The 19,589-nt window shown below is 42.6% G+C and overlaps 1 protein-coding gene across 1 annotated transcript; it reads right to left on the bottom strand.

The window, feature by feature from the left end:
- Positions 1-1,087: 1,087 nt before the first annotated feature.
- Positions 1,088-18,365, bottom strand: LOC146633444 (uncharacterized). Its single transcript, XM_085352237.1, has 5 exons — positions 17,913-18,365; positions 16,865-17,032; positions 8,525-8,649; positions 4,949-8,186; positions 1,088-1,519 (listed from the first exon to the last, which is right to left on the bottom strand). The coding sequence occupies exons 1-5, from the start codon at positions 18,363-18,365 to the stop codon at positions 1,088-1,090; spliced, it is 4,416 nt and encodes a 1,471-aa protein (XP_085208363.1).
- Positions 18,366-19,589: the final 1,224 nt, after the last annotated feature.

The following is a 19,589-nucleotide window of genomic DNA, read 5'->3' as shown; positions in this document are numbered from 1 at the left end:
CTTTATTTTATTTTTTACCATCAAACGACATATGATATTTGTGATTTTTAGCATCTTGGACATCCTGCACATTTCCACTCTCATTTGGAAAAACCTGTGCACTATCTGGTGCATTCCTGCAGCAATTCTTCAGAACATCTTTATCTGTCTTCAGAGGTAGCAAGTCTGTTGGCACAGTCACTTCCAGGACAAAAATATTAAGAATCTAAAAAAATACTTTTGATGTGAAAAAAAGAAAACTGCTCTTTAGCCTTTCAGTGTAACAATACCAAATGACCTAAATAAAATTATAATTGTTTTCAATTTTTTAACATGCACCCCCTTTTTGAATGTACAGATATACAGAGGAGAAAAAATATATTACAAATTCAGGACAAATGCTCCAGATTGCTGTAAAAAAAAAAAAGTCACAAAATGCTGAGCGTTTTCTTTATTAACTGTAAAGTAATGTTAGATAACAGCCGGAACTTTAATATGGTATATAATATAGTCCTATGTAAATGCAGTTAGGTGTGTACCAGTTTTAAACACTATTAACGTACATTTTCATCAATCCCCATTAATCAAACAGCAAAAATTTTAAAAAATAGAAAATACGATATTAAAGCCGTACGTTAATCCACAAAAACATATGGGAGTCATCCAGTAATGCCAATAATATATTGTTTTTCTTTTTGCTTTATCTGCTGTATATGTGCAGCATGTTTAAATACAGTAAGTCAAAGAGCTGATTGATGTAAGAGTTTTTGTTTTTTTTGACTGACGCCTGAGGTTGGAGAATGAAAACACACTATTTCAGTTTCCTCATCCAAGTTATTAAAAATGTATGCAAACTCTGGTCTAGTCTTTTTATTGCACCTGAAGTCATGACCTCCCGGGGAAGAAAGCTCGCTGTAAACTGGCAGGCAGCTGGATTTAAATATGAAAAATAAATCTCCACGAGTTTAAATGCAGACATGAAAAATTAGTCATACAACACGAGGAGTCAAGAAAGAGGTAACAACATGTGTTGGTATATAAACATTGGCCCAGTGGTGATTTCGCCTGACGCAGTAACATTAAAAAGACGTGATGACCAGTGACCACGTTAACTGGTGGTTTTACTCTCATGTGCTGGAGTGGCCACGCTGCCTCTTTTACTGTGTGCTGGAGTCTTGTTCACTTTGCCATTCATCCCCTTAAGGTTGTACAGCCGGCTGAAACTCAAGTTAAATGGAGTTCTCCCATCCTGCACTTCCGGTCCAGATGCCGTCTGGTTGTGAGACTGAGTACTGAGCTGGATCTGTGGGTTCATATGGAGTAAGGAGGAGTTTGGATAAGGAGTTTGGTTCTGTGCTGCTGAATCCTGGCTCTGCTGGCTTTGGGAGACCCGTTTCCGTCCGGCTATAGATCCCACAGTACCCGTCACCAGTGGTTGAGGTGGTCTGGTTGACGTTTTGTGAAGAGATGACATATTATCAAAGAAATTCGGATTACGTTGGACCCTCTGTTTTTGAGGTTTGGGTGAAGAGTGTGAAAGCTGCAGAAAAAAGAAAGACAGAGGAGATGTCTGACTCAGGGTGTGTGTAACACTTCTGCAGCCAACAGTTTCTCATATTTAATCTATTATATGTGGGGCAACTTATCTATAATGCAGTGTAGGATTCTTACACTCACACACGCATTAGCAAGTGACATATAAGCTTTGTTGCAAATGGAAAAGAGAGGGTGCAAAGTGTCTGTGTTATTTTCACGTTCATTAATATTACATGACTGAAATAAGCTAAAACATGCAAACAACACTTCACTGACTCAGACTGAGTACTCTGAGATGAAAGGCAGTGGATTCGGGGCAAGAGTGAGTGAGTTAAACACCAATAAATGTGAAACCTATTCATCTTTTAGACTCCTTTAAATACTCTATCAGTGCAAACACGCACAGCACGTCATTATAAATATGCCACCTTTATTCGCACGAGGCATCCTTCTTCAATAATGAACAAAGCATGGTTGTGCTGCTGTGTTTCAACTTAGTGATGCTCTGCTGGTGAAAGGTTCATGGATCAACACACAAACACAGAAACAAATGCTGTAAATTATATTACATAGGATTTCAATTATATACAGTACTGTGCAAAACTCTTGATCCAACCCTGAATTTGTTATATATTTTGTACTCTTTTTTTTTAAGTGATCTTGAGCAATAGTTCTTGAGGCTTTAAGAGTCTTTCTTTGAACAACGGCTACTTTTCACATGTTTAACAATAATGGAATTCCTAAAGCGCTATAAGCCAAAAAAGAATATGATGTGCAGTGTGAGGAACAGTATCTGAAAGTCATGTCCTTCAGAAACAGGGGGGGGGGGGGGGGAAACAGCATAAACCTGAGAGAAGCTGGGCCTTCAATGATCTACTGTTCACTGAAGCCTCATCAGAAATGGCCTCAATGGAAAGGTGTCTGTCAAGAAGCCATTCCAGAAGGGAAGCAGAGAGAATGGGCTGAGATATACAAATCACATAATAACTGGACTGAAAATCAGGGTCAGCAGGTCTTATAGAGTGATGAATCCAAATTTGAAAATTTAGTTTAAATCATCATGAGCCAGCTGAGGTGCAAGGTAAAACAGTAAGTCTACACGGTGGAGGCGCTGTCACGGTTTGGATCTGAATTTTAGATGGTGGGGATCTTACTGGAACTGATGGAATTTATGAATGCAGAAAAAAATCCACCATGCATTACCTTCTGGAAAGCATTTTATTAGCATGACAATATGACAACGATCCAAAACACACTACCAAGGCAGTAAAAGAATACCTGATTAAAGCCCAGAGCTCACACCTTCAAGTTATTGAAGCAGTATGGGATCATCTTGACAGAACAAAAGAAAAGGCAGCCAACATCCAAAGAAGCCTGGAGAACTATTCCTGAAGACTACTTCAAGAAATTGCAGAAAGGCTGCCTATCAGACTTCAGACTGTGTTGAAAAAAACATGCAGTCATATAAATGTTCAAAATTAGAATTGTGCAAACTCTGTTTTTGCTTTATATACTTTTCCTGCCCAAGCATAAAGAAATGAGGGGCGGCTCAAGACTTTAGCACAATACTGTATGTTATTAAAGCCTTTCACATTCAATTTTTCTAAACTTTGATGAAACTTAATATAAAAAACTGTCAGTGAAGAACAAAAAGGCACTTTGATAAATGCACTATTTCAAGTTTCTTTATATAGCACATTTCATATGACAGGCATAGACTTAACAAGCTTCAAAGCAGAAGGAAAAAGGACATCACACATGGCAAAAACTTCTAAAATAAGAGATTAAATGGTCTGTATTTGTATAGCGCTTTACTCAGTCCCTAAGGACCCCAAAGCGCTTTACACATTCAGTCATCCACCCATTCACACACAGGTGCACACAGCACTGACAGCGCCACCAGGCCCTCCACCACCAGTAGGCAACGGGTGAAGTGTCTTGCCCACGGACACAACGACTGAGACTATCAGAGCCGGGGCTCGAACCGGCAACCTTCCGATTACAAGACGAACTGCCAACTCTTGAGCCACAATCGCCTTTTACACTTTAAAAAGGGATTTTGATCAGCAGGATAAAAAATATAGGAATAAAAATAACACTGATCCTGAAAAATTTCCCCATTGATCACACACGTGCAAAAAGAGATACGCTTTGAGTCTCTTTTTAAAAGAACACACTGGTGTAGCAGTAGTAGTTGTAGTAGTAAGTGGTAGAGTGGGACCATAAAACTAGATGATTTAGAAATCATTCAGTATTTGCTTTGTGATTCAAGCGATGCCAGGAGGTCTAGATTCAGTAAGCACACCGACAGAGTGAAAAGAGGCTGTCATTCATCGATTTTACAAGCAGTGAGAAATTATTTTACTGGGAGGCGAAGAGACCCTGAATCCTCCCTTAGTTACACTGTAATAGGCCTAGACTGCTGAGGGCTTCCTATGATGCACTGATTCTTCTTCCCTTATTTCTTTTCATTCTATGTGTTTAAACACATCTCTGCATTTAATTATTAGTTATTAATCTCTTACTATGGCTCTCTTCCACAGCATGTGTTTTATCTTGTCTACCACACCTCACCCCCAACCGGTCACACCAGATGGCTGCCCCTGCCTGAGCCTGGCTATGCTTGAGTTTTCTTCCTGTTGAATGGGAGTTTTTCTTCCCTGCTGTCGCCAAGTCAATGTTTGACTGTTGGGGTTATTCCTTTGATTTGGTGAAATATAATTATGCATATATTTACTTAATACCTGCATTGTTACAGTAGGAAAAGGTGCATAATTTTCTATTGAAAATAAAAGCATCAGAAAAGGCTGAGACTGTGACAGGAAGCACCTACAACTGTAGATATGTTGTTTTTAAAGATGATAAAAGGCCGGCTTAGAGATAGTGAGCATGTGCTTCTACAAGCTAAGATCACACCCACATTTTTGGCATGCTTCGGGTTTTTTCCGTCACGCAAGTTAACACAGAGTAAAGCCTTGGGATCTACTAAAACATTTATTTTGCCCTCATTTAGTTGTAAAATACATTTGGGCATCTAATTATGAACCCTGGCAATGCAATGGGTGCGTTTCTTCAAGAGACTAAGGATGTTGGCGGATACAGATATGTTTACCAAGGCTCCAATGGAAGATTGACACCACTTTCATGTTTGCATACTAAACAGTTTCAGCTGCTTAGCTCAGCTTAGCACAGAGACTGGAAACGATGGACATACAGCAGCAACTAAGTGTCTCAAGGTCACCAATTGAAAAACTGTGTTTTTTTTAATTAAGTTGTCAAAGAAGGAAAAATGTGTTACCTTAATTTCAATTAATTAGTGTGATGTTTTTGTTTTTTAACAAAATCCAGTTGTATATATACCCATTTGGATATGATTGGCAAACTAAAGAAACGTTTTGTTGGTTTTAAATGTTATTCTGATCAGTGCTCATACCTTCTGTCCCTCTGTCTGCCTCTTTGACTGGGGGCTCGCTCTCCTCTCTGTACCCCTGGGTCTTATTTCCACCTGGTTTGAAGCGTTCTCCCTCCCCTCTCTGTCTGGTCTCCCTCCCTCTGTTGATTTAATGTCACCAGCGGACGATCGCTTTGGCTTTGATCTCTCTTTACTTGACCCTCCTGCAGTCATTCCTCCATCCACCAGTCTGTCTGCAGCTGACTGGCTCCTTGCCACCTTTCTCGTAGGCGTTTGGACCTCTTTGTCTTTTCCTCCTGTTTCAGTTGAATCTTTGCCTCGTTTAATTTGCACCATTATTCTATTAGTATCCTCACTGCCTCTCATCTCTGTCCCCTGGGATTCTTGCTCTTCCCTCGTCTCGGCCACACTCAGTTTCCTCCCATGTTCGTCCTCTTCACTCGCTTCTTCTTCACTTGCCTTGTTCTCTACCTCCCTAGTTTCCACTTTTTTTCCAAGTAAAGAAGAACTGGGGACTTTAGCGGCCCCAGTCAAAGTCTGTGTTTCACTGTGTGCCGTACCTAATGTAGCATCACTTGAGCTGTAATTTATGTGTGCAGGACCGGTGCCAGTGGCGGGAGAATTTAGACTATTTGTGTGTGCGAAATTAATGTGATCCGCTATCATCCCCTGGTCACGAGAAGCCATGTGGTCAAAAACAGGCTCATTAAAAAGCGAGTCGCTACATTCATAATACTCTTCAGAGGTGGTGGAGAGAGTGGAGTCCTCTCGTGAGGAGATATAACCATCAAAAATGTCTGGCGATAGAGAATCCAAGGCTGGCGTGCGTGGAGAAAATCCATCAGGAGTGGGAGTGTGTGCTTTAAGCGACTGTGATCGGTGCACAGGTGTTTGCGAACGGAAGTCCGGCAGGTGTGTTTCGGTGAGGTGTAAACGCAGGGCTTTTTCGGGCGTGTGTGTGCCAACACGTCCTGTAGAAGTTTGTTCTTGAAAGGTGCTGTGCGTGTTGTGATTTGCAGTATTTCGCATATTAACCTCATTGTCTACATGTGTGAGTCTTACTTGTTCACCTTGCTGGCTGTGGGTGTCTGTAGCAGATGTGTGTGCGCCATCGCCGTTATGAGGTCGCAGACATGAGGTCGAGAACACTGGCGCTGTCGAAGAATTCAGAGCCTCCATCTGATCCATGTCCTGTGGTTTAGAAAATGATATCCTTTGGGGTTCATGTACTCTTGCGAGAAATGTTCTGCACTGTGTCACATTTTCACCTTTTCTGTCTGACACGTCACCAGATTCAGAGCCTGTCAGAGTCCTTTCAGGGCTCGCTGTATCTGCCTGCGCTGTTGCTACACAGCGTGCGTCCATCTTCCCAATAATCCTGCAATCTTCGGATGTTTCGAGGTCAACATCTTTTGGAATGATTTCTTGAATTTTCAATGCGGCTGCCTTTGGTGCATCATTAATCAAAGCGTCTGACTTGTGCAGCTCGCTTCCAGCGACCGTCTGGGATGCTGCTCCGTCATCGTCTTGCTCATCTGCTTCCACACTTGTCTCTTTAGATTCTTGCTTTGAAGTTTCTTCAGGATTCCCTGTGTTCTCTGTGTCTTTTTGTGCCCCTGCCTTACTGGTACTGTCGTCCTGCAGCTCAGGGACAGTTTGACACTCTTTTACCAGAGATGTCTGCTCAACAGCTGCCACATCAAACGCACTGTGGGCCACGAGGGGCCCTGTGCTGGCCTCGGGCCTCCTAACAAGACGGATCTCCGGCAGTTTCTGCCCATTGCTGGTGCTGCTGTCACTCATAACTATCTGTATGGTACGAGGTTTAGGGATAGGGGGAGCTGGGGTCAAAGAAGAGGATGCAGGGAGGGGTGGATTTGGTGTTGTAACGGAAGAAGTAAGAGGAAGGGCAGAGGAGCTGGTGGAGGGAACAGAAGCGCTAGAAGATGTGCTTGAGTGCACTGTAGTAATAGGAATGTGGTTATTTTTAGACTGTGTGGCAGAAACCAGGGAGGTGGAAATGTTGCTGTGGACAGTTGGAGTCTGGATGCTAGAAGCCACTTCAGTAGAGATTTGCGGTTGCTTGTGAACAGCTCGTGTTTGTGAATCCGCCTGTGGTGGTGGGGTCTTTTCTTTCGTACCTTGTTCTGTGTTTAATTCTGGGGAGTCGGGAATCTGAGGGGTGTGTGCACCGTTTGGTGTTGGGGTGTGTGTCCTGTGCACAGCAGAACTTTGTGTGCTCAATCTACTTGTAGGTTCTGCTTTCTTTTCTGTGTTTAATTCTGGGAGCGAGCCTGACTCAGCGTGACTGTTTGATGAGACGGGTTGTTCTGCGTGGGAAATCTTCCCCTCGTCAGAAGCGGGTGCTTCGCTGCTGGATTGGGGAAGTGCTTGTGCACCGAGGGGAGTATCAAGGCCTGCCTCTTGGTTAGTGGTTGTGCTTAAATCAAATTTATTCTTGGGGCTGACAGAATTAGCGGCGTCTGACTGCAGGTCAGACTTTTCCTCAGATGCAGGTGATTTCTGTTCAGATGCCTCTTTGTTATGTGTGACATCACTGAGTTGTGCTTGCTGTGCTTTTTCTACAGCATCATCAACCATGGATTTAGCCTGTGCTGGTTGGAGTGCATTCACCTCCTCTTGTTTAGGAGTCGCCTGTGTGGGCTTGGCGACTTCTTCCTTGGATTCCTTTGTGCTGCTGAACGGACTGCTAAACCTGATCGCCTGGCTGGTTTCAAACATCTCTGAACGCTGCAAGTGGACTTGAGTTGGTTTTTTGGCATCCCGAACATTAATGAACCCTATGACATCACTGGGGGGGTCAGGTTCTGGCCATGTGGGCAGGTATGCGATTAAGCATGCTTTTTCTAGATTTATTAATCCAGGATGGAGAGGAGGAGATTCTTTTGTCGATTCTTCACTAGCCTTGCCTCGCCTCTTCTTCTTGGAGTTCTCTGGATTTTGGGGTTCTTTGGGGCTTTCTTGGTTAACAGAGGTGGTGGGGCCGGGGTTGGTCAAAGCAACCAGGGCATATTTTGGGCTGTACAACTTCCTCGCAATCTCAGCAGAAGGGGGTATGACAGGGGCGGGCTGTGGGAGGGGTTCCGGCTCAGGTTCAGGCTCTGTGATGGTCTGCCGGAGGTCAACAGAACTGGAGGACAGATAGAGGAAGCGAAACAGTCGGTCGAAGCCATCCACAGCCTGGCCTGTAACCACGGTGATGAGATTCCTATCCAGACGTGAGGCCATCCAAGTGAAGCTGCACAAAAAACAAATATGAACAAATAAAAAATGCAAATTCAGACTTATTTAAACTGCACCACGATACCACAAAACAAACTACACTACACTGCAAGCATAATGAAGTAATCAGCAATGACTGCAAACGTAAAAGTATAATAATCCAGTCACTTAGGAACTGCACGGTTACTCTAGTAGATTGGATACATTTACAACCTGTTTGTCTGCTATGTCGACAAGCCATTGTTTATTTATCTCTTGTGCCAAGTTGGCAGTTTCAAAAGCAGGTGGAGCACAAGGGGATAATCTTTTTCTGACACATTCTCCCTCCTTCTCACACACGTGATGTGCACTGACCTGTACGACCCAGACACAGCTTTGTCTCCATCAACGAACATGAATCTGTGACCCATTCGCCCTCTGACCTTGGTGCAGGACCTCGTGTAGAACTCCGCTCCTTCTGAGCAGCGGACACGAAGGTGCTGAAACACAAACAAACACGCAATTTTTGTACATATTAAAGACCCAAAACTGCCTTCATAACCTGTGACCTGCATTATAGAATAAAAGCCTGCCAAACAATGTGAGTAGAGACCGTGAGTCACACTACGTCAGCCAAAGAACAATAACATCCACAAATAATAGTAATATCAAACATTTACAACTCAAATGTAGCCAATGTAGAATTTTATTTTTTTGCTAACAAACAACTGTTTGCAGCCAAGTGGCAGAGGGCTTTCGCTTTGGTGGCCTCAGAATCTCATCTCTGATTTTTGCAGATGATGTGGTTCTGTTGGCTTCATCGGGTGAGGGCCTCCAGCTCGCACTGGAACGGTTCGCAGCCGAGTGTGAAGCAGCGGGAATGAGGATCAGCACCTCCAAATCTGAGGCCATGGTTCTCAGCCGGAAAAGGGTGGAGTGCCCACTCCGGGTCGGGGATGAGTTCCTGCCCCAAGTGGAGGAGTTCAAGTATCTCGGGGTCTTGTTCGCGAGTGATGGGAGAAGGGAGCCGGAGATCGACAGACGGATTGGGGCTGCAGCTGCAGTAATGCGGACGCTGCACCGGTCCGTCGTGGTGAAGAGGGAGCTGAGTGTAAAAGCGAAGCTCTCAATTTACCGGTCGATCTACGTCCCTACCCTCACCTATGGCCACGAGCTGTGGGTAGTGACGGAAAGAACGAGATCGCGGATACAAGCGGCAGAAATGAGCTTCCTCCGAAGGATGGCTGGCCTCTCCCTTAGAGATAGGGTGAGAAGTTCGGCCATCCGGGAGGGGCTCAGAGTAGAGCAGCTGCTGCTCCACATCGAAAGGAGCCAGCTGAGGTGGTTCGGGCATCTGACAAGGATGCCCCCTGGGCGCCTCCTGGGTGAGGTGTTCCAGGCATGTCCCACCGGGAGGAGGCCCCGGGGCAGACCCAGGACACGCTGGAGAGATTATATCTCTCGGCTGGCCTGGGAACGCCTTGGTATTCCCCCGGATAAGCTGGAGGAGGTGGCTGGGGAGAGGGAGGTCTGGGCCTCTTTGCTTAGGCTGCTGCCCCCGCGACCCGGCCCCGGACAAAGCGGATGAAGATGGATGGATGGATAGATGGATGGAACAACTGTTTGCCTTAATAATAATCCCTAAAACATAGATACAGAAGTCATTAGCAGTCATTTTCCACTTACTGCCTTAATCTAAGGCAATTGCTCCATGTGTTCAAACATCTAAGCAATCACACAAACTACAGCCAGTGTAAACACTCTGCTTAAAACTTACACAACCCACATTATGATGTCTGGCTTGTCTTTACTTGATTTGAAAACCTATATTCCCCACCTTTGTTGGAAACTGTCTGTTTTTCATGCCTCTTAAAAGCACAGCATATGTGTTATAAAATAAGCCTTCTGAGTCAATTTTCCTGCACCTGCTTTTGCCACACTACAAATAAAAGGTGACAGCAAACGCGCTCTAGTGTGAATCCTCAAAGCGGCCCGCATGCGCAAAAGAAGACGTCACACACACTGCACTCTGTTTAGATCCAGACCAAGCAGTATGGTTTGACTGATGGCTGTTAATATAAAGACTTGTTTCGGACTTTACGTTTCCCAATTTTTGCTTCAAGTTATTTTGTAAAATGTAATAATTATCCTTATTGCTGTTTTAGAGAGGAGCGGTGCTTCAAAGGATTATACAGTACAAATAAAATGTTCACGTTTCTCCAACGTTGTCTTCTCAACAGTTTCACTGACATCTACACTGGATAACCAGGAAGCGTTCGCGATGTCTTCTCGGGCGCTTCTCCGGAGCTGATAATTGGCGTCTGTCTTGTGTCCGTGACGTAAAAGATGGATTTAATGCGACATGACCGTTCAAACAGCAGTTGCTTTCTAAAAAATCGGATATGTATCGGATTCAGTACCACATACGAAAGTGACCCAGATCGGATTTAAAAATATCGGATTTGTGCCGTTCATACTGTCATACCATGATCGGATATGGGTCGCATAGCAAAAAAGTCGGATTTGATGCGCTTTCGCCTGCAGTGTGAACGTAGCCTTAGTGTTAAAAAAGTCTGTACTGTTTTTAGGTTAAAACACAATGATCCATGCGTTTATTTTCCCAGATGTTACAATAAAGTTTAACGTTCAGGTATCCATGACAAGAGGATTTATAAGGTTAGCTGTGTTATAAGCTAGCACAACATTAGCTAGCTAGTTTCTAAAGATGTTCGACCATGTTTTGACAGAGACAGAAAACTAAATAGTAGCAACATTTGGAGGGTTAGTGAAGTTGTGCTAGTTGGCACACAATTATGTCCTACCTCTGTGGCTAGCTACAATGAAGAGGATTAGGCCCACCTGGGGGGGGGGGGGGGGGGGGTGTGGCCACATCTTTTTCTTTTCTTTTTTTTTTGCAGAATTCTGAGATTAAAGTCAGAATTCTGGAAAAGAAAAAAGACATGTCCACTTTTTTTCTTTGTTTCTCCTGTGGCCCTAATCCTCTTCCATACTGCAGAGTTATGGTTGGGATAATATAAAACATTAGCACAGGGAAGATGGAGGATGAGTTAAACTGTTTTCAGTAAAAGTTCACGGTTCCAGTTAGTAGAGACAAACGTCATAATATGGCAAATAGAAGATGACGAAAATGTCTGAAATTATTCATCCACAACAAAAGATTAGCCGTTAATATCCCAAACACATTGAATAGCAATCAACTTTTTCTCAGCAGCTAGTGGTGGCTGAAAATAAAAAAAAATAATTCCAAAATAAAAGTTGAACTGATGCCTTGGTTTAAGGTGCTTCTTAAACAATATCTGGATGTCCTTGTTAGACTTTCTATCAACAGTAATTTTGTGTTCAAGGATAGTTTTCTAAAACCTCTGCATCAATTAAAATTAAATGAACGAAATTTAAAAATGAAATGAATGAGAACTATATATATTTACACAGACTGCTGTGGTGACTGAAACCTGTGACCTCATCACTTATCCTACTGAGCTTAATGGCACATTTGAATAATATCATTCCTGACTGTATGATGCTAACATTGTGGAAAGAGCCTGATGTTAGGTTCAACATGCAACAAATGAAATACAACAGAGGTATACAAAACTGTGACTACCTTAAAAGTGTCTATTTCTTAAAATCAGGTTGCAGTAATACTAGTTTGTGTACATGGAGAAGACCAAGTTGCATTAAAGTCTCATCACAATCATGTACTAAAAAAACAAAACAGAGACAAATGCCTTTTATTTCTTCTTTGCAGTAATCTGATCTACATTTCTTACTTTGTAAGAGACGGGCTGACGCAACAACTATTCTACGTGACACAACATCAACATCCATATATGTACGGTTCAGTTTCTGGCATCAATCATTGACAAGTTTTGACCAAGGAGATGACGCCGCAGTTTTAATCATGTTTGCTGGGTGTTGCTGCACGGTTTGGATTACTCACTAAAACAAACGTCTGATCCTGAGCTTACTTTCACTTTGAAATTTTGTGATTCCTTTCTGAAACGTTCAAATATTTGGAGTCTGGGACACCGTGAAGCCTGGGAGTTTTTAGAAACAGCTTAAAAACATGCTGTACATGAACAGTGCTAACAGAAAAACTGGAGCGCTTGAAAGTAACCACAGTAACTGAATCCTCACATCATCATCTAACCCAATGCACTTTCAGAAAGCAAAAGACAAATAGATACCAACTAAGCCTATGCAATCTCTGTGCATATGCATGTGCAAACATGACCTCTGTGAAAAGCCTGTTTTCAACTATACACCAAACATATAAAATAATGTATGTTGCAATGCTAACATTTAACCAGTGTAAGGTTCATAATAACTGAATGGTACAATATCATTGTTGCAATCATAAACTGATATTAGAAAGTCTGACTCAGTCAAACTTTTCAGAGTTAAATGTTGCAAATATTTTTTATCCTAATACTTGCATGGTGATATTGTATCAATACAGGAACACTAAATATTGATATTTTATTAAAGAAATGAAAATATGGTGGGAACGCTGTGAACAAAAGGCACATGCAACACTACCACCCTAAAAGTACCCCAAAAGGTGCTTTTAGGGTGTTTTTCTTCATTGTCTGTAGTGTTTAAGAGCTAAAAGTCTGTATAAAACTAGTTTAAAAAACATGGTTTCCTTCCATCACTTTTCTACATCACTAGCTGCTTGTCAACTCTGTTGTCATTGACCATTTATAGGTCCAATTGCTTCTTCAGTTCTCAAATATTAAGATACCGCTGAGTGTTAAAAACAATTTATTTCGTTTCAGCTCCAACAAAAAGATCCCAGTTGTTACAATAAAAAAAATAAAGGTTTAGGTATCCATGAACAGGTTTACAAAGTTAGGCAGTGCTATAAGCTCGCAGGACGCAAGCAAACTCTCATTAAATCGACTGAACTGAAAGACCATCTGACAGACTTAACCTCCTAATTTGCAACAAGCTAATACCTAAGTTACATGATTAAACATAGGACATCAATCTCCTTGCATCTACAAAATAATAAGAAAAAAAAAGCGTGGCTTCCTGGTGACAATATTGAATTTTTTCACATTCTGCGACCGAGTGCAACTTGTGGTGACTCAGTGGTTGCCCAGAGATTGAGGGTGTTGCACTCATGACCATGTGGACTGACTGAGGTCACTCTCAGAGAGATTGTTGGAGGTTTGCAAAGGATTGCTGTCTAATTTATAAATGCAGACAGATTGCCAGCATGTTGCCATCAGTCTGATTGAGTTTTTGTCAATGAGTGCAACTTGAGGGACTCGACTCAACAGGCTGCCAGCTGGTTGGATTCTGGTTATATTCATGTAGAAGAAGAAATGTTCATGTAATAGTTAAATGTGAATTTCAATCTATGTAGACAGCAACACATATATATTCATGGATGATTTATCACAGTTAATTGTTGTATTATCCAAAAAAGAATGCATGGAAGTGTTAGACTGACAATCTCATTTTACAAACATAATACAGTAACGTTGGAGAGAGAAAAAAAAAAATCACACCATTACACATATTGACCTTAAGTTGTGTGGTTCTTGTTGTCGTTACTCAGCAGTACATAAATAAGCTCCATAAGCCCAGCAAGGTGTGTAACAGACCCTCAAGTCACCTTGACACACTAGTCCTTTGGTTTGTTGTAAGTGTAGACTTACACTGTCTGATCTGGGGATTTTCAGCCTGCCCTTCCGGATGCCTTGACACAACTTTGAGTGCTAAGTCTGTCTGAAAGCCACATGATGCAGCCAAAACATCATGCAGTCAGTCTTCTTGTTTCAGCTCCTCCTCGTTTCTTTTTTTCTGGCATGCTTTGTCTCACAGTAGAAACACTTGTTTTCCTCCTTCGTTTAGGCACACCCTAAACTTTCTCCTTCCCCCAGTGCATTCCTTTGGTTAACCAATTCGATAAATTGCATTGCATGCTCCAAGTTCATGACGACGAGCATTTGAGCAGTTGTTCAATGCATTTTATGCGGAAATAAAACCACCTCCGAGTGCACTGTGGTTTCAACAGTCTCTACAGTCAATGTGCACACTTTGCTAAACTACTTAAATTAAGCTCTGTCAGCTTGAAGTGTGGCAGTTGGATATTTTCCTAGAAAACCTTCCTGAATAACTGATGGGTAAGAAGAATTTAGTACCTTATTGCCCACTCAGGTGCCAGATTCCACTTACTCTCACTCACTTGGCAACTCATTTCACCACTCATCTGCTCCTCCTCCCATCCCTCCCCTCCAGCCGCTCTATCTCGTCACTTACGGCTTGTGGTAAATTCCCAAACTATCACCTGTTTCCTGCAAGTCATCCTCTGATTGTCTTTCTTGACAGACTTGTCGCTTTTAGAGATGTTTGTGTTAGCTGCTCATCGTCGTCACGTACTCCTGTCTCCTGGCTCTTCAGATTTTCCACATAGATGAGCATCTATTGGTGCACTGTTAATGTTAATGTCATAAATGGCTATGTAGTTTTACTTGGTGAAATAGGCCCCACGCCAAAGGTTGCCTGCCAGTATAACAAAGCAGCAGTATATGACACATCAGGGAGCAAGCCCCTCCAGTGCACTTCATAGGAGAACCTAACAGACTCGCAGTGTATGACTAAGAGAAAGGAAGCACGCTGGCTGTCAAACAAACAAGATTGTGTCCTACTACACTGGATCCATCTCTTAACAGCGTTGTTTTACTTGCTGCAGAGCCACCGTGGATTAAACAGAATAGCAGCTTTGCATGTCATTTTAAAACTCTCTGTCAGGTGTACGTTGTACGCTCCTGTTGGCTAAAACCAGAGCGTGACCTACCTGAAGGAGATACACTTGTCTCTCCATAAATATTAGAAGAAACTGTGGCACAGAATGTCTTTTCTTCATACAGAGCCACTGTGCTATCAAATATTTAATTTAGCAGAGCAACTTCAGCCTGTGTGTCTACTGTGAAGCAAGTAGGAGTAAAACTGTTAAAGACAGATTCTCAGTGCTTATGAATCTAAAGCAAGAAAAAGGTCTGGGACGTCTTAGTAGGAAATAATAACATGGCATTTAATTCAAAAGGCAAATGCAGTGAGTATGAATCGCATATGAAAAACTCATTAAACTGAGCAACCGCTTTCACTTATCATGTCATGTGCCACACAAACATGTGCTTTTGTTGACAAAGCAAACACTGCTGCTATTGAATTTCTTGCTGTTTTGTTGGCAAATTGGATCCAGATGGTACTGAAAGACTGTCAAGCCTGTTTAACTTTAGTTACTCTGAGGCATAAAGTGACAAGTGTGAGTGTTTGTGCATCTTTTCTTATCAGCATGATCTGCACGCATGCATGCTACTTTAGATATTTTGAAATATTTCTGCAGTATTACAGGGACCACTAAGCACACAGGTCGAGCCAATAAGGTACGGCTAATGCTGCAGACGGTAGGCGTGATCATGGCTAAAAAAAATTATTCTTCAATTCTGACCAAAATGTAAGTGAAATACATGAAATCAAACATTTATTTAATCAAATAAAGAGCTGTTGAGGACAATGTGCTTGGTGTAAACTGTATAACAATCAGGTGAATTTCATTTTGCCAATTTCATGGAAAATTTCCATTAAATTTTCTTCTGTACTCATGGAAAATTTCAATCCTTTACAGTTGAACCAAACACTCCAACTGGAAACACCTTGCGTTGGATGATTTCAGCTCCTTCTTCCACCTGTCAAGCAAAACTGTGTCCAAGTGAAACAAGCAGACCTTGTGAGAGGCCCCATCTAATGCTGACTAAGCCATTAAAAAACACTACACAGTGAAGTAATATGAGAGAACATTAATCCTGCACAACGACACTTTAACCAGTAATCTATCCTAAACTGTTCTTGAGAAATGATCACACCTAACAGAAAGCAATTGTTTCTTTTGGTTGACTTGAGTTAAAATGATTGTGTTTGCTTTGGCAGCTTTCTACAAAAGATTTATGCCCCAAGAAAACAGTTCAGTGAAAACGCATTTTTATATTCCATGCAACTCCCTTTTAACATGTCCCGGCACGAGAAAGATCTGTTTCATATCTGTGTTTTGATCGTAGCTAGCTACTTACAATATGTAACAATAAAGGTAGGCAGAATGGGATTTATCTGCGTTGCAGTACCAGCTGGGTGGATCTACTGGTGGTTGTGTGGACTCTAGCGTGTGTGCGTGTGAGGGAGACAGCGAGAGACAAAAGAGAGAGGGGAAGCCGGCATGTGCTTCTGTTTATCCGTGCATAACAGAAGTCTCTTGACTTCAGTTGCTTATTTTGCGAGATAATCTGTCCTTGTGTTCTACATCAACAGCCTTACAAAGTTATTTCAGGCTCAAAAACACAGCAAGACTTTCCATTTTGTCCCAAAGGTTTCAATGCACGCGTTTGGGGCCAACAGGCAAAGACGCTCAACTCGTCAGTGAAACATTTACCCTGTAACATTTTGACCTCACATGTCACACAATGAAATTTCGCTTTCTATCTCATTATCATTTGAGTCGTAATCACCTTTTATTGCCTAGGTGGACCGCTTTGAATGGCGACGTCTGTCCAACAGCGTGCTGTGGGAAAACTGAACGGCTGACTTTTATGACTGTTTTCAGCTTTACTTAGAATTTGGACTCACTCTTTCATGATAAGATTCAAATTGCTATGCAAAATGACGAAGTGGGTGGTACCGGCTCACCTTGAGGTGTCCGGCGTGCATGTTGGCCCTCCGACACATGGCCAAGAAATGAGGTAGCGTTGCACGTTCCAGCAGGATGTAAACAGAAACTCTCCTTTTGAAACCAGCATCAAGCAAATCTCTGAAGATGTCGACATCAGTGAAGACGTCCATCACCACTGCGATTACCTGGAGACGCAGAAGCACAGGCACAGAACCTAGATCAGCCTCAGATACTCCTATGTAGTTCATGCATGAAAATGAAAACAAAATTCATTACAGAGCAGAAGGATAAAAGCCTCAGCCTTAAGGTTACTGCGCGGACACATTTTTATGCCAAAACAAATAACACTCAAGTTGTTTTTCAGGTTTAAGTAAAATAAGTGTTTCCTATGCAGAGGGAAAGTTCTCCCAGCTCTCACAGCTACTTATACAACCGATAACTCGTTTTCTGTCTGAAGCTCTTGAGGAAAATGATCCAGCGAGCTCGTTTCAGGCAAATAACACGTCACAGAGAAGTGATGCTAAGAAATAAGACATGTCATAAATTTCTGCCTCCAGATGACTCAGCCGCATAAACAGACACAAACACTGACTGATAGGCATGAGCGCTGCAAATTACCCATGCAAATACCCCACCTAGCACACATAGTCCACTGTTAGTGGCATAGCTGATAATGGCCATAAATCAAGCTGCACTTTACTCATTTGGTCAGCAGTCTGTAGTCTGACTATACTGACTTCTTTAGACTTTATGCCAGCACTGTGGGTAATTTCAGGACTATGCACAGCTGATTAAAGAAAAAAAAAGTTAGTTAGATGGCTAGAAATCAATATTTTCGGATTTTTATTCAGTCATTAAATGAACTCAGGTGAGTAAACATTAGCATGCTTTGAAGATGAACCAACACACAAGTCATCCAGGAAGCTCAAAACACACATAAATATTGATGAGAAAACAAAGTTTTCATCCGCACTTAAACATGGTTATTTTTATATATTATTTAATGCACAATGTGATGATGAATAGTGCCATTTAATATTATCATAACTGCATTGGCCCACCTACCTTTTGCGCCTGTGCGATCATTTTTCTGACAACCTCTTTGATGTGAGCGTGACCATCCAGCGGCGGCTGCGTGTACACCGTAGTGCGCGTCACCCCCCGGTACGCATCGCTGTCGGGCCAGCCCAGGTCCATCTGCGGGATGGACGTGTCCGACAGCTCTGGCCAGTAGTGAAGCGACAGCGGGGTCTGCACGTCTTCGGCATCCCCCGAGAACAGCTCCAAGCCCGGGTCATAGGGTTCGACGGCGCCGGTGAGAGCTTCCAGCTCCGGGTCTGAGAGGAAACCCCGGAGGCCGCGAGCCTCCAGGTATTTAAAGAACGCCTCGCGACCATCCTGCAGGAGAGCCTCCAGCGCGAGCCGCTGGTCCTCACAGTAGAAGAACTCGGGCTTGGACTCGTGCGTCCGCGGGTTCACGTGGTTATCATCCAGGCACTGAAGCTGGGATAGAGCCATGTCGCGAGCCCGAAATAGTTAACTGAAAAAAAACCAGCAATACAACTTTCATGAACCACCCAGTTCTACGAGGCAGTTCTCCAAAACGTCTCCAGACTTTGGCTGAAGACAGACGCACCTGTGTGCTTTAATTCCTCGCGTTTCTTTAAAAGAGCTGAGCAGCTTAGCTCGAGGTCTGGTAAATATCTTTCATCGTGTCGCCTGCTTCGGTCAGCGCTATAATTCCGCTGGTCAGCCATAATGCATTAACACTGAGCCATTGTTACTACCAAGCTGAAAGGCTACCCGGCAAGAGAGAAAGTAAATAATGAGCGACATGCTGCCTGCGGCACCGCCCGACAGGTGTGACCTTAACAGGCAAAACACACCTACCCACACGCTTTCAGAAAAAGGCAGACCTTTATCACGTGACCTCCAGGGCTTCCCAGTTTTATGAAGTGTTGCAGCGCTGGCAGCAGGAAGATGTCCATCCCTCGATTTGTCCATTAAATCATTTAGATGGCACCTCATGTGAAAACCATCAGCGGATCATACATAGCTGTTTTACCTGTTCTGTCATGTTTTTTTTTTCTTATTTAACTTCCTGCCAGGATGGAAAAGCCCCAGCTTGTGTTTTGTAAAGATCAAATTGAAGCACATAATTACTTTAAAGAAAGACTAAAATACGACGGTGAGATCAAAGCGGGATTAATAAGATGTAAAATATCACCGAGGGGCAATAGGTACATGCACCATTAAGTTTTTGTTTTTGGTTTGTTTGGGTTTTTTTCTCCTGGTGTCTGTGTTTTCAACCACAAACTTCAGCGTCTCCTGCCTTGTGCACTATGTTTCTGACCTCTGACCTGCACAGAACATGTTGAATAAGAGTTGCAAATAAATTCCCAAATAATTAAAACATTTAGATTTACGCAACCCTTTACAAAACGAAGAACAAGTCTTCACAACCACCGCCAATCAAATGTGTTGCCTCAAGACTTTTATGATCGTTATATCTCTTTTATCAAATAATAACTTCATTTGAACTGCATCTAATACCAGAAACATAGTACCTCGTTGTCAGTAGATTATAGTGACAGGGCAGCCCAGTTACATCTATAAGCATGCATGTGATGTTATTACTGTGTAAGAACAAAGAGATTGCAGTCAAGGCTGAAATTTACTTTTCAGCAGGGAGGTGTTCTCGCCTACAGCTCACTGTTTCTGTTTTTAATGCAGAGCAGGCCT

This window comes from Diplotaxodon limnothrissa, linkage group LG4 (assembly GCF_057381915.1).
Source record: "Diplotaxodon limnothrissa isolate DT_005_m linkage group LG4, D_limnothrissa_male_GT1.1, whole genome shotgun sequence".
Classification (NCBI taxonomy): Eukaryota; Metazoa; Chordata; class Actinopteri; order Cichliformes; family Cichlidae; genus Diplotaxodon; species Diplotaxodon limnothrissa.
Note: the sequence above shows the minus strand (reverse complement) of the source record. Positions and strands in the feature narration are given on the sequence as shown.